General features: G+C 34.7%; 1 protein-coding gene and 1 long non-coding RNA gene across 3 annotated transcripts; one reads left to right on the forward strand and one right to left on the reverse strand.

The window, feature by feature from the left end:
- Nucleotides 1-38: 38 nt before the first annotated feature.
- Nucleotides 39-10,340, reverse strand: LOC113092931 (elongation of very long chain fatty acids protein 6-like). 2 transcript variants are annotated; one of them, XM_026258722.1, is made up of 3 exons: nt 10,034-10,340; nt 929-1,060; nt 39-204 (listed from the first exon to the last, which is right to left on the reverse strand). In XM_026258722.1, the coding sequence occupies exons 1-3, from the start codon at nt 10,114-10,116 to the stop codon at nt 54-56; spliced, it is 366 nt and encodes a 121-aa protein (XP_026114507.1). In that variant the 5' UTR covers nt 10,117-10,340; the 3' UTR covers nt 39-53. The 2 variants fall into 2 exon arrangements, with proteins under 2 accessions (XP_026114507.1, XP_026114506.1); XM_026258721.1 differs by having other exon boundaries at nt 39-207.
- A 3,032-nt stretch (nt 10,341-13,372) lies between these two features.
- On the forward strand, nt 13,373-16,660 carry LOC113092926 (uncharacterized). Its single transcript, XR_003287663.1, has 3 exons — nt 13,373-13,599; nt 15,816-15,894; nt 16,184-16,660. It is a non-coding gene; the product is annotated as an uncharacterized LOC113092926 (long non-coding RNA).
- Nucleotides 16,661-17,503: the final 843 nt, after the last annotated feature.

The following is a 17,503-nucleotide window of genomic DNA, read 5'->3' on the forward strand; positions in this document are numbered from 1 at the left end:
ACCTTTCTACAGTCACTATAGTGCTGATCTCACACATTGAAGAGTGAGATATGTTATATCGTTAAGTTAGATGACATGTTAAGGTGCAAGCTCAATATGAAAATATATATGCAGGCCTCTTGTGTACCATATATGCAGGTCTTTATGAAGTAACTTGGAACAAGGAAGTGGCTTTTTTTTCTGGCTATAATGCACACCATTAATCTGCTAAAACATGAAACAATTTATAAATGCACAGTATTCACTGCAGTGTATTGTAATGTGCAAAACAGCATCACTTTAAACAAAGTTAAACACAAACTGGTTTTATCTTGCGCTGCCATTGCATTATGACAGCTGATTAAATGTGCCATAAAAGCTTCAGAAATAGGCCTACCTCTATGAATAATGGCCTGCATGGATTTTTACTTTACATATTGTTAATTTAAATGTTATATTTTAATTTCCATCACTTATAGCACTGCAATGTGTTAAGTAAGCAAATATGTTTTAGCATTAACAGCTGCTGCAGGCAAATGGATAGATGCATGTAACTATGGCTGTGACGATAACCACATCACCGCGGTAATGAGATACCGAGCGCAGTGTTACGCATCACCGCACTTTTTTGTAAAACAATTTTTGCAAGGAATTTGCAGGAGGAAGCTAGAGGTCTGCAGTGATTTATACCCCGGAACATGACCAGATTTCTTGTGACACAGGATTAAGTTTCAAATGGAAAAGAAGCCCACGTCAGGCAAGTCTGACTTGGGACATTCTTCTCAGGGATGTGCGATAAGTCACCAAACCATGTGATTTGTTGCTTCTTCACCGTAGTAAGAAAAAAAATCCCATACCGTCACAGCCCTACATGCTACACCCATAGATGCACCCTTAAACATTTGCACGCATGATCTATGACCCATTTACCTGAAGGCTGCATATTTACCTGAAGGCTGCAAGTGTTAAAGACCATAGAACTAAAGGTTTCCTCAATTCAAACTTCTCCCTTTGTTTCATTACATGCCGCCCACCAAGTATGCAGGCAGCGTAGAGTGCAGAGAAGAGGAAAGACTTCTTCCTGTAAGGAATGAGATGACAAAAAAATTAAGTCCAAAGAATTGTTCACTTCCTTTAGTGTGACCATCTGCTCACAGCATATTTTTAGTCATTTTGATTTATTTTTAATTTTATGTAAGTGACCAAGGTTTAAATTTGAAGCATATTCAAAGTTAGATTACATCAGTATTATACTATATATATATATATATATAATATTATAAAATATCAGAAAAAACTATAAAATCTGCACAGCATTTTTATTTTCCTGAAATATGCCATGTTTTGAATGAAACATGATTCCCCATACAACACAGTCAAATTCACAGACTTTGCATGCGGTAAAACAACCGCCTTGCAAACTGGTCCAGCAACTATCCTGACTGTATTATACTGCAGTTATGTAGCTGTTAGAAAAGCACCAGCAAAGCCAGAGCTTTTTCCAGCTTGCAATTCCGGTCTTAAAAATTTACACACACACACACACACACACACACACACACACAACACACCAAAAAAGAATGCGTTTAGATTTTTAGATGTATACACCTCAGAATGTTATCCATTTGGTTTAGCAACTTTGTTGCATTACATAAAACATTACATAATTTATGCCATTGTTTCTTAAATCCTATATTTATCACTTATCTTTTGCCAAAATTAAATAAACTGTTTTTGGAGCTTTCATCAAAAACAGCTTATTGGGCTTATTTTGACAGCTTGTGATGCTTTTAGGATCTCATAATATCTGGCAACGCTGTACTGCATTTATCTGAATATTCACTGTGAAGTCTAATTAAATTTTGAGGGCATTCTGATCGGAATTGAAAGAAATCCAGAGAAATCATTTGGAAATCACTGCATAAAGTATGTCTATTAAACACACATAATATCAAAGTTATGCTCAAGGGTACTAATATTTAAAACCTAACATTGTCACAATGTCAAAATAGTAATAATAAAAAATTCAGTTATGCAACATGAGAGAGATTTTATGGCTCTACTCATTTTGATACGAGTAAAAGAAAAAAAATTAGCAATGGCATGTAGTAATAAATTAACAAGCAAAACCAAAATCACAGTTGTTTTGGGCACTACATTTGAATACATGATCAAGTAAACATTATCAAATAAAACAAATTATTCATTATATAGTCTATGTAATAATACTCAGTTGATGCTATCAGTGTTGGCCATAAATAAAGTGAATTGAAGTGATTCACATCCTTATTAAAACAAACTAATAGATAGGAGCTTTGCCAGTCCAACATCCAGCTGGCATTATGAGCCAAAACTGGGCACGTCTCTTCTGCCAGTATAATTTCCAGGATGATGTGTGTTCTCTTTCCAAGAAATACCATCAAACCGGTGAACGAGGAGCCCCAGAGGTTCTTCTGGGTTTTAATTTGCATATGGGTAAAGTCTTAGACAAATCCTCTTTTCGACAGAATTCAAATAATACATAGACTTAAATAAAAATGCATACAGTAGAAGTAGTGCTAAGTGTCTTTTTATATTAAGTTTTTATCATTTTTTTGTTACACATGACATCTATAGGCTTTTTGTGAAGAAGAGTAAGGGTGTGGTTGTGAATGCATGCCTGAGCATCATTTTTTTATTTTTCTGCCCACTGGATGGGAGAAACACTGACCTCTTCTGGCTCAGAACAGTGATTCCATTCTGTGCCATACAGTCCCCACTTGAACCTTGACTTGTCATTGCATTGTTCTCTGTGTACAAAGGGAGGCTGCAGCAGTATTCACATATTTTATTGGACCAATTTATTGGTGTTACTGGATGACTGAACTCTTGTTTCTGGTTACAAATCAGTTAAATGCACTGGGTGTGATTGCTTACACTAACAGACACATTTCTTCACAGTGCCAGCTAGCAGGAAGCTTGTACTTGAGAAAACAGCTGGCAGCAAGATGCTGCTAATGGTAATCCAACTCTTGTATATCATGCCAGAACCAAATGTTTGATGCAGCTAAAATACACAGGGCTGGTTATTTTCATTTATTCATTTTATATTCAGTCTATCTCTTCATTTACAGTTTTTTTTTTTTTTTTTTTTTTTTTTAAATTTAAATTTAGATTTAAAATCTTTCTGGCGGAATGAACTACTGAAGAATACTCTTCATTTATGTGATTTGTGCATAGAAGCAAAAATAAGCAGCAATATTGACCAACACTACAATTCAAGAGTTTATCTGTAAGATGTTTTTTTTTTTTATTTTTTACTGTATTGTATTGTATTATTATTTTTTTATAAAATTGACCAAGGCTACAGGAATAATGTGAAATATTTTACTATATAGATTTTGTATTAAACCATCTAATGCCAAAGAATCAATGCATTAAATCATTGTGCTCACAATGTTGCTTAATATATATCTCCAACAAAATAATCTTAAATATATTTCCCGTATTCAATATATTGGACCAGCCCTAGATCCAGCAAAGAAGTGAAGGATCTGTCAGTGTGGAATATGAAAGGTATTTCATTTTAAAAAGCTTGATGTTCAGATGAGTTTTTGAGCTGTGCTGCAGTGAATGACAAAGCAGCATCACTCCCTTTTCATTAGCCCCTTATCTGGATACATGTTTTGGGGAGAATTTCAAATATCCTGCAAGAGGAGTGATTGAGTAAGTGGCATATGCCACACAGATGCAGTAAAGCCCTGTTTTATACCATCCAATGGCGATTCAAGAGAATATTACCATCTGGCCTTGTTGCTAAGTCAGTAAAGCAGAGCTACCGGAGCTTTCAGATAATGCAGCAAGAATTATCCAGAAAAAGATACTAAGACAGAAATATCCTAAGCAACAAATATTTTTATAAACATAACATATTCAGGTCCTGCGTCATCAACTTTCAATAAGTAGGTCTATGTATTGCAAGACCATCAAGTCCTTGAATTCTTCAACTGCATTTTTGTCCATGCTCTCAATTTTTTTTAGTTTTTCAGCTGAGCGCATTAAACCTGAAGTGGACAAAGACTGATGGTGAAGCTACCTGCAAGGGCTCCCATCTGGCCAAAGATGTTAAGGCTAGAAGTGCTTCCCAATTTATCTAGAGCCGCTAAATAAATGGATTTTGCAGCCTAATTGCAGTTTTAGACTAATGACGGTAGCAGAATCTGTTCTGCTCGATTCAGTGATATTTAACCAAACGCAGCACAATGTTGGAAAAGGGTATAGGAATGGTAGAATTAACTGAACAAGCACAGAAAAGGGTTTCTGTCAGCGCAAAACCTTGACATAGACATGCAAACGCAATCCTTTTTTTATTTTTATTTTTTATTATTATTCCATTTTAAAGGAATTAGTTCTGCCCTATATGAAAATATGCTGATTTTACTCACCCTTGTGCCTTCCAATATGAGTTTGGTTCTTCATCGAAACAATTTCTTCATCGAGAAATTTAGCATTACATCACTTGCTCACCAATGGATCCTCTACAGTGAATGGGTGCCATCAGAATGAGAGTCCAAACAGTTGATAAAAACACCATAATAATTCACAAGTAATCCACATGACTAAAGTCCATCAATTACGGCTTGTGAAGCAAGAAGCTGCGTGTTTGTAACAAATTTGATAATATATAAACTTTTAACCACTACTTCTGGCTAAAATACAAGCTCTCTATTCATAATATTGTTGTCTCCAATGAAAATGTCCACTTGTCTGAATTGGGAGACAAATATCATCTGATCTATCAACGTTTACAAGTGAAAACAGTTCTAAACAAGTATGCTGGTGGATTTTGCTTTGGGAAGACAACAAGGGATGGACTTTTTCACTGGAGCAAGTATTATTTGGTAGTGCTTATGGACTGGTCTTTTTGGCAGAAGAAACCGTTCAAATTTAAAAACACCATGAACATGAAGACTGTTTCTTACATGCAGCTTTAAACTTAACAAGATGTTAACTGATGGACTGGAGTAGAATGGGTTATTGTGTTTATATCAAATTTTCACTGTTTTTTTTTCTTTTTACATTTAGGGCTGAAATACAATATATATATATATATATATATTTCCATTTTTATTTTCCTAGCTAAACAGTTTCTGGCTAACACTACTGATTGCTGTTGCGTTTAAGATCTGAGTGCGATAACATGGCTAAGGCTAAACAAACTGATGGCTGATGTTATAATTTGTGACATGTGGAAAGGGCTTTAGCCAGAGGTATGTTTTTCTCTACCATTCTCTCCAAACATCAAATGCAATCTCTTCTTCGGGGCTACTCACACTGAAAACAGAAACAAGGGGACTGCTCTTTCAGAGGTCACATTTTGAAATACATTTTTGTCAAGTGCCCCTGGTTGTGGTGGGTGGCAAAGGTTTTAAGTTTGGTCAAAGACCTTTTAGACGTGTCCGTTGAAAGGTGCAGGAAAAGCAAATCTTATTTATAAATATAATCTCTCAAGGCCAGTGGCGTGGTGTAGTAAAGTGACTGTCTGCATTCATAAGATTCTATTAAGTAACATTTATTGCAGGGACAACGGTTTGTGGTGCCAGGAAACTCTACTATGTGTCTCTATTATGTAAGCCTGGCAGTCTGTGTGGAAACAGTCCACTTTTATTAATCCACAATATTTCTGTGCTTCCTGTCTGCTTGTGTCTTTATTTTGCGAGACAAAATGAGAGCTCATTAAAGAAAATTTTGGGCAGTGTAGTGTAGTGAGGATAGAGGATAAATATACACCCAGATTAGACATGACCTAAGGCTATCTTCCAACCTGAGGCTAATTCTCTCTGGTCAAACGCATTGCATAAGCCTTGGCAGCTCTGTCTTATTTGATCTTCCCTGAGAATTGTTTTGCCAATCAAAAAACAAATATTAGCAACCAACATAAAAAAAAAAAAAATCAATTATGCAAGTTTCCATTCTGTATTCGATATAACCACTGAAACTATTAACTGATAATAAATTTATAATAAAATTAATTCTTATTTTAATGGATAATAAATGAAAAATGTACATTTCTAATTATTTATTTATTTGTTTATTTAAAATGGCGAGGACAGATGTCAATATGGCTGTCTGTATAGCAGGTATGACTCAGCACTGTCAAATATTAGTGAACTATTTTTAGTGAAGTCATGTTTTACATAACAAGTACATGGCCTGTAAACTGCATGTATACACATTTATTGCTATATATGCTGAATATATGAGCACTGGCACAGCCGTTGAAATGCAATAGCCTACCAGTTGGAGTGTGATTTTTAAAAACATATTTTCATGAGTAATGCAACAATTTATTAATATACTCAATGTACTCAGATATTTTCTTTTATTTATTCATTTAAAAGATCTGGAAACTCTATAGTCTGTGTTGAAGCACCTGTGCTTGCCTAGCATGAATAATTCAAGAACTGTTTATCAAAGCTGACATTCTGTTTCCCTGATCATCAGGAAGATGTACGAAAGGATCCTGTGGTGTTGCAGTCATTCATCACAGAGCGGAACGTGGGATTATTAAAGCAGAGACACGCGCTCACGGTTGCTTTTTAAATGAGAACAGGCAGCAAGGGGTTGTGAAAAATGCTTTTTAAGCAAATGTTTAGTCTCGGTTTTCATACATTAGCCTTGAATGCAAAGGAGGCAATGTGAATTACCAGGATGATCTATAGTCATAAAAATGCTGAGTAACGGTACAGCTAATTGGTATTTAACCCCTTTGTTCATCCCCTCACTCAGCTGAATGGCCATTGGCAAAGACTTTGGTTGTTAGATATCTAATATTTTAACACACTGATCTTTATGGAGCTTCTACAAGATGCTATAGAAATATACAGGATGTTAAATTAAATTACAAAAAGAGGGCATGCATTTTGTAGATTGGGTAATTACATATTCGGTTACACCAGTAGGAAGTGCATATAAAGAAAAAAGCATTAAACTAATAAAAGAAGAAAAAAGGCAACAACAGAGAGGGCCATTATCATAGTCTTACTCATAAATCTGACTACAAGAAAGTAGATTTTAATTTATATCATGATATATTGCTTAATTTCAGTCGATACGATATAATTCCGATATCGATATGAACAACTTTTTTAAAAGCCTCAGAAAAACTGCACTGTACACCCACAACAAATGTCTGTTCAGACAAACTTTTGAAAAAATTGATTTGCCAAGTGAAGTCTATGAAATCTCCTCCTACAAACGATAGACCTATAATATTTCAGAAATAAAAACGGTACAAATAAATTAATGTTCACCATTTATTTGTATTTCGCCTTCACACAAACAAGAAATGTGAAATCACCATCAAGTAAACATAAAACTCTGACTCACCTTATTAATATCTTTAACTTTAAACTATAACATTATTCATATAGCTTGAAACAAAGGTGCTTCAGCTAGGATAAATAATATGCAAGACATTAATGCATTTAACCTCCAATTACAAATGCATGAAATGTTTTGATATATTAAACATAAAACACTGAATACTGATATTTGAAGTGATTTAAGAAAAAAAATCAAAACAGTCGAAATTTGAAAATAAAACTGCCAATAGGTGGACCAAACTTTTCATTCAAATATCCAATCAATCTTTCATTTTTGGCCACCTTTTTGCTGTAGATGACACAGCCTTAATGATTTCAAAAAAAAAAAAGAGAAAAAAAAACCTGGACATCACAATCTTTACAAAAATTAACCATGGTTTTATCATAAAACTGCTTTATTTTCTTTGCGTGATTTCTGAATGATTGAGACTATAAAGTCAATCAGACTGTATTAATAAATCATAGTCATAACTGTCTAGAGCTACAATTGTAATTTGTAAATAATACGATTTAATTACAATTTATTTATTTACTTTATATTTTATTAAAGTTCTATTTTGACCCATATAGTAAGGGGTTTTTATTTATTTACAAACATATAGAATTATATATATATATATATATATATATATATATATATAATATAATATAATATAAATTCTTTTTTTTTTGTCTTACAGTAATCGTTCACTCAAAAATTGAAAAATTATCATAATTTACTATCATATTGGTATGACTTTATTCTGTGTAAAACAAAAGGAGGGGTCAGGCAGATTGAGTTATTCATTATTGCTGCAGTTTTTTTTTCTTTCTTCATTTAATGAAAGTGAATGGTGACTGAGTTTGTCAGTCTGCCTGAAATCATTGTTGGTGTTCCATGGAAGGTAATAAGTGTTGGGAAGTGTATGAAAATAAATAAATAAATAAATGAGTGTAAATAATGACTAATAAAGAATTGTAGTGTTTGGGTTAACTATGCCTTTAAATCTGCATTTCAGTGTTAAACAGTTAAACACACAAGCAAAAGACACTCTTAAGTGATTAAAAAACAGGCTGAAATAGCCTAATCAACGAAACAGTATTATTAAACCTCATACATACAAGACAGATGTTTCTCCTCGCGGGATGAATAGATGTGATGCAAGCAACTCCGAGAAGTCAGCCAATGACGCGGAATTGTGATTGGTCGAATGTGTGTCAGCAGACATCAACAAACGCATCTCATTGGTTAGTTGCTATGAATTCTACACCAGCCTCACTTCTCTGTCTCCAAACGCGCTACATAAAAAAGCGTGAAATTGATCCTTAGCGAGTAATCGTGTTGACGTTACCATGTGTCAGGTACTTTAAACAAGAGCCACAGTTTCCAAGCCGGAAAACGTGGCAAATGCACAAAACCAGCGATGATTCCTGCCATTAACTACAGAATAATGTGCATGCATTTATCTATGTACAGGTGGATTTTTTAAAGACCATATACAGTCTTCAAATGCGGCAAATGTAATAACGATTTGCTTGCATGTCTCTGATTTCATATAATGACCTTCATTATGGCATTCATATTTTGTATGCTACAGAGATTGCGGGCTAGGCTAGGATTTGAGCTAGTGATGGGGAAGCCTGACTCATTTCAGCGAATCGGTTCTTTTGAACGATTCGTTTAAAAAAGGGTCTTTTTTTCGTAAAATCTTTTACGTCACGTAGCGATTGTCACCACGTATTCCCTAACAAACCTGCATAGCCTACCCTACTTCAACATTTCAGTAAAAACGTAGGCTGTCAGTGTTTATATATTCCTGTATTACGTTTTAAACTGTGTTTTATTCATAACAGCCTTTTTGCTCGTGTGTGTGTGTGTGTGTGTGTGTGTGTGTAACAAACTATCACAAAATCAAGTAACATATGTTGATAATAACAGTTCTACTTGTTGTACCTCGTCGTCCTATTAGTCAAACAATTCACCCAAATCAGTTCATTTCTCATAACGAATCAGACATGTTTGGAGGAGAATGAATCGGTTATTTGTAGACTCCAGAACCTCTTATTCACCCCGTTTCGTGAGCGAAGCTTTTTAAACCAGTTTCGTGAATCGATTCAACCGATTTATTGACAAGGTTCGACTCTAAAAGAACAAATCTTTCCTGAATCGGATATTGCTACTTTGGACAAGCGCTAATTAAGGCTGGATAAACCGCTTTGAAAAACACATTCAGTTTTATTTACGAAAAAAAATATCGTGTTTTTCAAATAAAGATATGAAGCCGTGCGGCATCGTGGAGGATGACCGTTCCAAATGTCACGAGGGACATAAACAGAGCATCACCTTGAATAGGCTTCGAATCTGATAGAGTGCAGCTTCAAATATCGCACCGCTCATTAGCCTACTTTTATTTTTCATTACATTATAATTTGTGTTATTAAATGGAACGCAATGCTGAAACAATATCGTTGAGTTTCGAATGGGGGAATCACACTGTGCATCTTGGTCTGGATGGTACATGCCAGTGACTCTCAGGAGTCCCCCGACGGTTTTTAAACGTCCGGCTTAATGCATGGTTCAGATGTTTAATGTGCTAGTCAGTAAGTGCAAAACAAGTGTACACGCTATCTAATGAACGGCTTTGTCGGCATCATAGCTGTGATCGATTATTATAGACCAGCTTATTTATCATGCATCAGAGCTACTGTACCAGTTCTCCTGCATCCATCGAATGGCTTCATCTTCATTGAATTGCCTCTCGAATTCGTATTCTTGCAAAGCCAGCACCGACATGGTCTCTCGTCCTGTAAACGCTTACTGGAGAACGTTAGGCTTTCTTTGCCGACTAAATGAGATCAGTTTGACGGATTTCTTAGCTTTGTCTCGCAGGCTCAGCTCCAGCCTTGCCCTCGCATCTCTCTTACTACCCCCAGCACACCGTTGAGTTGTTCTCGAATGTCAGCCTATTTGACTCAGCCCGTGCCGGCGGCATACGCCCTCCTCTCTTCTGAGGAAGAGGAGCGCAGCGCGGTCCTAATGCCGCAGACCTGATGCATCCTCCTGAGCTGTCGTCATCCCAGACTGCGGTGACCTTTGCCATACATTCGTTTGAACGATGCGTTTTTCAGCGTCGATGTTCAGACTGGACAGACTTTATTTGTGAAAATAAATCAACAGAATAACAACTGAACGAAACCAATCCATCATCTGCAGGGACTTCTAACATACTCTCAGGCAGTTCTTATATTTTCTCTTTATTATATTTTCTAACCTTCTATTATGTTTGATGATAACTAATAATATAAATATAAATAAAATATTCAATATCTGACCCTGAAAAACAAAACCCCTCATTAAGGGTAAATTTTTTTTAATTGAGATGTATACATCATCTGAAAATTGAATAGCCTAAATAAGCTTTCTATTGATGTATGGTTTGTTAGCAGTTGACAATATTTGGCTGAGATATTTGGAATCTGAGGGTGACAAAAAATCAAAATAGCCTATTAAGAAAATAACCTGTAAAGTTGTCCAAATGAAGTTCTTAGCAATGCACATTACTAATCAAAATTACATTTTGATATATTTACGGTAGGAAAATGACTAAATATTTTCATGGAACATCATCTTTACTTATCAATACGATGCAGTATCCTATTGACTTTTGACATTAAAGTAAATTCAACAATTGGGACCCATATTGGCTACTGCTACAAATATCCTTGTGCGACTTATGACTGGTTTTGTGGTCCAGGATCACATACAAGTAATATATAAATAAAACGTGTTGGTTAAAGGTGCCATAGAATGCAAAAATCACTTTTACAAGGTGTTTGAACACAGTTGTGTGGCCACAGCGCCAAATAGCCATTAAAAGAGTGGTGTGTTGGGCTGCACCAATGAACATAGGAGTCTCAATAGAGCACTGAGGTGCATTCTATGGCACCTTTAAACAAATAGTATAAAAATATTTAAAAATAGGATCCTTTGTTAAATAAAGTTAAAAAGAACAGCATTTATTTGAAACCGAATCTAACATTTTATTGTCTTTACGGTCACTTTTATCTAATTAATTTTAATTCCTTTCTGAATAAAAGCATTAATTTCTTTAAAATAAATAATAAAACAATTAAAAAAATACTGACCCCAAACTTGTATAAAATATCTTTCATGACATGAGGCCTGACTGACTGAAATTCAGGGGATATTTCTAAAAATCAGTGATTTCCAATTCCACCCCCGCTGCCCCCATGATGGATTATCATTCACAAAACAATATCTGATGTTGTTGGATGCTTGTTCTTTTTGCCAGAAAACATAATTAAGCTTCAGTTGAGCCAACACCTAGAGGAGAGGTGCTTTCTTTGTCTGCTGTGGCGTGGAAAAAAAATCCACAGAAATTAACTGGTTTCTTGGATATGCATGGGCTTGGCCTATAAAGCATCCAGAAGTGTGTCACCCAAAGCAGTAAGGTTATCAGTTAAATTAAACATTTAATCTTCTATTAAAAGGTTATTACAAAGAATATCATAGTTTACTTTTAACCTCTACAGAAATTTTTGATTGTTTAAATGTTTGATGAAATAAAACACTTAGTTGAAGAACACTACTAATAATCTCCAGTTATTGTAAATATCATAGCAACACAATAACAAGAGAGGATACAGAAATTCACATTTTTTTTTTTTTTTTTTGAGAAATACACCACTACAAATAGTTACTGTGCACAGTAAAACAGTGCACAGTCCCTTTATCTCTGATGCCATTACTGCTGTGGATTCATAATTTTCCCATATGAATTCACCGTCCTTCATTAACTTCCTCAAGGCCCCTCTAAGGAGCTCCAGCAACTATGAGCTTACTCAGCTCCGGGGACAGTCGTTGTATTGATTCTAGGGAACGCAATTGATTCAGCTAGAAGTCAGGTCACCTTTATATAACAGAGAGTGTTTCAAAGCAGCTCACATTATTAAACTGGAAAGTAACAGAATACATGATGCAAACTGCAAAACTAAGGCAAATACCATTTCTGCTGTGGAGAAACTATACCAAGACAATAGTGCTTATTATTCAGATCCAATCAGTTATATGTCGGTTTAGTTCAGTTAACTAAAGTAAATTTTTGTGATAAGCAGCTCTTCTGAAGACATAGGGCAGTTATTCAACTCCAGTCTGTTCAGTGATGGTTCAGTTCAATGTCGATGTTGCAAAACTAGAAATATCATGGGCTCTATACAGGTGATGAAGCTTGATAGCAAGTTCAGCAAACAGACTTGGAGGGAAATTGGAAAAAAAAAACATGCATTAATATGCTTTTAGAATAGTCATAGGGTGTGACTAAGTGAGAGAATGTGAGTCATAGTAAAGAGAGGAAGTTAATCAGTTACAGGTATCCAGATGTATTATAATTATTATCAGATGTCATAAATCTATTGTGATGTCAACTTATCTGTCAAAAAGTGCTGCTATTATACCTTTACTTTTGTCATTTGTGTATTTGCTCTCAGGAAAGTAAAATGATGTCCAATCCTCATTTGTCATCCTCCAATGAAACATGTCAGATCCTGTAAAGTTGAAAAATAACTTGTTTGATATTGAGCCAGTGCTGTTTTATACTGTGTTGTGTGTGTGTGTTAATCATCTAAGTTGTTCTGTAAAGATTAGTGGTTACCTGTCATTTAACAGATGCCTTTACTACAGTAAAGGCAGAGATATTGAATTATGGTGTGATTATTTCAAAGATGCAATATGAAGCATAGTAACGGGCTGATTTGAAATATTCTGTGGTTCACAAATCACCTGTCTGAATGTGTACTTTAAACCTTTAAATTATAAATCCTGGTCCAATATTAGTATATTATAGAATACAATATACACTGAAAAAAGTCTAACATTGCTGTTATTCGTTTAATGTGTATTTTGTCGTTGGAATAGCTTAAAATTATTGTTTTTTACATTTAAACTAAACGTTTTAGTTTATATTTATGGTTGAATCCATTTTTTTTACATGGATACAATATGATTTGCAGCGGGGCATTAAACTGAATTTATTCATTTGATCAAAGCAATTTTATTAAATTAAGCATGGTTTGCACATGCGCATTGCTGAGTTGGAGTTCCGCTCTCTGACCACCTGACCTGTTTATTTAAAGAATTTAAAAAAAAAAAACGTCCGTTAACAGTTGAACTGTGTGGCGGCCGCAGTTACTTACACTTCAACAGACCCCTCCAGGCTGGCTGAGAGACACAGAAGAACTACGAGCAACTCTGAAGAAGGTAAAATAATCAACTTTGTATACCCTTAATGTTTATTATTTTATTGTTTTCAATTAACGTTTTACCTGACTGGCCTCGTATTTTCAGCATTCACGCTCGATAGTATGTAACTATCACTAGGATATCACTATTATTTCTAAATGCATAATTATGCTAGACATTTTTTTCCGCTCAATTTCTGACACTTGAAATGCAGTAGTAAACCCCCATGTTCAAGCTTCAAACATCATGGATGCAAACAGCGCGCTTTTCGACACCTCCCGCTTTTTTCGCGTCAGTCTGCATGATTGCAGTTATGAGAGATTATAATTTCACAAAGTCATCTGAAGTCATTCCATAGGCCATAGCTTAATCTGAGGGACAGAATTATATTTAGATAATTAAATTACAGTTTACGGAAACTCGTCTTCCCTCTCCCTGCGGCTGTCAATCATTCTCCATTTTAAATTCAAACCGCGCGCCTCGTCCGTTACAGCAGGATCGAGCAGGATACACGGTAAAACTCTCTCCAATATGATATATTCACATTATGATGCTTGATCTGTAGATAAAGGGCTGTGGATTTGCATAAAATGATTATTTAGTTGGAGTTTTGTGCTGATTTTAAACGACTCGCCACGGTGTGTCTGTTAGATCACACATTACAAGAACTATGAATTGGCATCAAACCAACAATAAATGGAATTTAAAACCGTGAAGAAACAAATGATCGATAAACTGTTGGACGGATATACACAAGGATTTGTGCGCTCGACATTTCTTAGCTTTGTGCCGTGAACGAATCGTTCGATTTAACCGGTTCTTCTTAGTGAACCGTTTGAACTAGTTCACCAAATCGAACTGAATCGTTTGAAACGATTCACATCTCCAATATGCATTAATCCGCAAATGACTTAAGCTGTTAACTTTTTAATGTGGCTGACACTCCCTCTGAGTTCAAACAAACCAATATCCCAGTGTAATTCATTTACTCAAACAGTACACTGACTGACTGAACTGCTGTGAAGAGAACTGAAGATGAACACCAAGCAGAGCCAGATTACAAACGAACTAGCCCCACTGCTGGAGCGGTTCTCTTTCTCGAGTCAAGAACCAGTTGCATCAGTTTTCCGATCAGCAGTACGTACACTGAACCGAGAATCGTTTCTATCGGACACGTCCGATTTGATAACCGATGAGCTGATGATACTGCGCATGCATGATTCAGCGTGAAGCAGACTGACATACAGAGCGTCTGAACTGAACTGGTTCTTTTGTTATTGATTCTGACCTGGCGAAACGTAAGTTTATTTCATAACAAATACATTGCAATAAATTATGTATAGTAAATGGATTACGATTTCTGCCCTTATGACATCTAATTTATTTACTTTATATCTTCAAGACTTAAATCCTCATGCACATTATTGCTGTTACTTTATTTCCGTGTGTTGTTGCAAAACTTAATTGTAAACTTTCCATGATTATGAGGTTTTTAACTGACTAAAGTTATGATTAAGGACTTTATATTTGATAGACTTCTGTAATGACGTCAATACGTTGAGCGTAAAAGAACAGATGGACTTTTTTTTGTTTGTTTTTTTGACTTGGGTCTCTGCAGAGCAAAAGTGGGCGTTTATCACCTTGTGAGTGTTTTCAAACTGCTGGGTGTTTCTAAATCATGCAATTAAAATGATCACCCTTACCCAACCCCAGCCCTAAACCTAACATCACTATGACATTAGCCAATCAGGTATCATGGTGTAAAAACACCCTGATTTGGTAACTCCCATTACATTCCTGCAGAGACCTATGCTGTTTTTTTTTTCAACCGGTTTATTGAATCGAACTGCCCAAAATACTTTTTGACTACATTTTACATGTGTTTGCATCCCTGAAACTCTGAAACTTGACTAATGGTAATGGTTACTTATGCTATCAATAGCTAAAGGTCCTATGTGATCTTTTATTTGCACTCCTAATTATCTTGTGTTCAGTATTTATCAGCCATAATATTACAAGGCGCAGCTATTTGTATCTGGTAATGTTAGTTTGCTACACTATTAACAGCATTTACATGTGGTAGAAATTTACCAAAATGTTAGCCAGCTTTCCTAAAATCATAAAATAAAGTATATATCTATTAATGTTAAATGTTGGGTATTCTTAATTTGTGTATGATGTTAGTAGTTAACACACTTTGATGGCTGAAACTTAAATCATGTTTTCTCTTTCAGCTTCAGGGAAGCAGCCACCAATCAGCTGTTCCTGCTGTGCAAATTATTTGGAATCTCCTGCCAGTGATCATTGCTTGTGGTAAGTTCTATTTCCAATGTCATGAGGACATTTGTGATAATTAGGCATCCTAAAGTGTAAAATTTTCTCTCATCTGGGAAGTTGTCTACCAGATCTACTAAGTAAAACTAGATCATCACTTTTAATTTAGTCACATCCCTTGTAATGAACATTTGATTATTTTGATTTGCTAATCAAATGTTTTGTTTTGAAAGTTTAGATTGTATAAGAGCTTGGCACATTATGATCTAACATGAAATCGGGAGATTTTCTGAAATTATAACATATTTTCTTTCTTTTTTTTGTGCAGGATAATGAGGTTGAAGAACTGGAGCGGACAACCATGGCGATCTTTATCACTGGGAAAGAGGATCCTCTCCATCCACCTAAAGACATTAAAATTGTTGTAGAAGGAAAAGAGGTCCTGAACGAGTTGCCATCAGTTGCTGGGCTCATATATACACTAAACCTAAAATATCCAAAAAGGCTACAGTTCACCTTTGAATTTGTGCAAAAGGTCCTGATGGAGCTTGATGGAATAAAGATGACCCCAAAAGTCACTAGACTGACCACTCAGCTGTACAGGGATTAATTGTATAATTGCATAATTGTTACATTTTATTGTGTTTTTACAGCCAAGACTTTAGATCCTTTTAATAAAAAGGTTGTACTAACAAGGCTGCATTTTCACTGCAGCATTTACAAATGTGGCTGCCCAAGTTCGATGGCTACCAGGTACAAAGGTTGAATAAGGCCAAGTCTTATGAACAACTGAAGAGACTGATTGCAGTGTTTTCAAGTATTTCTGCTGTCAATCTTCATACATTTGAAGCAAATGTTCAATGTTGTGAGTTTATTGAACAATAAATGTGTTCTAAAGGAAAAGTGTTCTGAGTAGTCATTGATTAAAATTTATTGAAATCATTAATTAAATAAAATAATTAATTTAATCGGACCTATAAAAATTAGTTTGTTCCAAACTAAAATAATTAATTTAATTTAACCTATACATATTAGTTTAGTTGGTTTGTTCTAATTTAAAAAAATTAGTTTGTTCCAACCTAAAATAATTAGATTGATCAACCTTTATAAAGTGGTTTGCATGGATTTAAAATTTTCAAGTTAAACTAAATTAAATTATTTACATTGAGTCAATGTCAAATGTTTCGTGTGATTGATTACTTCAATTTTTTTAAGTTGATACAAGGTTTTTATTTTTTCAGTGTAACTTCAATATAATAGTTGTTGGGCCTAATGTCTCTGATATGGTATGATAGAGCATCAAACAAATTAGAAACTTAGTAAATTATTATTATTATTTAGAAATTAATGTAATACTTTACTTTTTTTAGGCAAAAAAAAAAAAAAAAAAAAATGTGTACAATTCATTTGTACAACACACTATTTGTCTTCTTCCTACTTAATGTTGCACCATCTAGTGGTCACACACTGAAACAACCGTTCTATGATGAAATTTCTAATTTCAGCAATTTTCTTTTGTACATGATTTTATATATATATATATATATATATATATATATATATATATATATATAATATATATATATATATATATATATATATATATATATATTATAATTGTCCAAACTGAAATGTATCTTTAATAATA

The sequence above is a fragment of the Carassius auratus genome, unplaced genomic scaffold, assembly GCF_003368295.1.
Source record: "Carassius auratus strain Wakin unplaced genomic scaffold, ASM336829v1 scaf_tig00214762, whole genome shotgun sequence".
Taxonomy (NCBI): domain Eukaryota; kingdom Metazoa; phylum Chordata; class Actinopteri; order Cypriniformes; family Cyprinidae; genus Carassius; species Carassius auratus.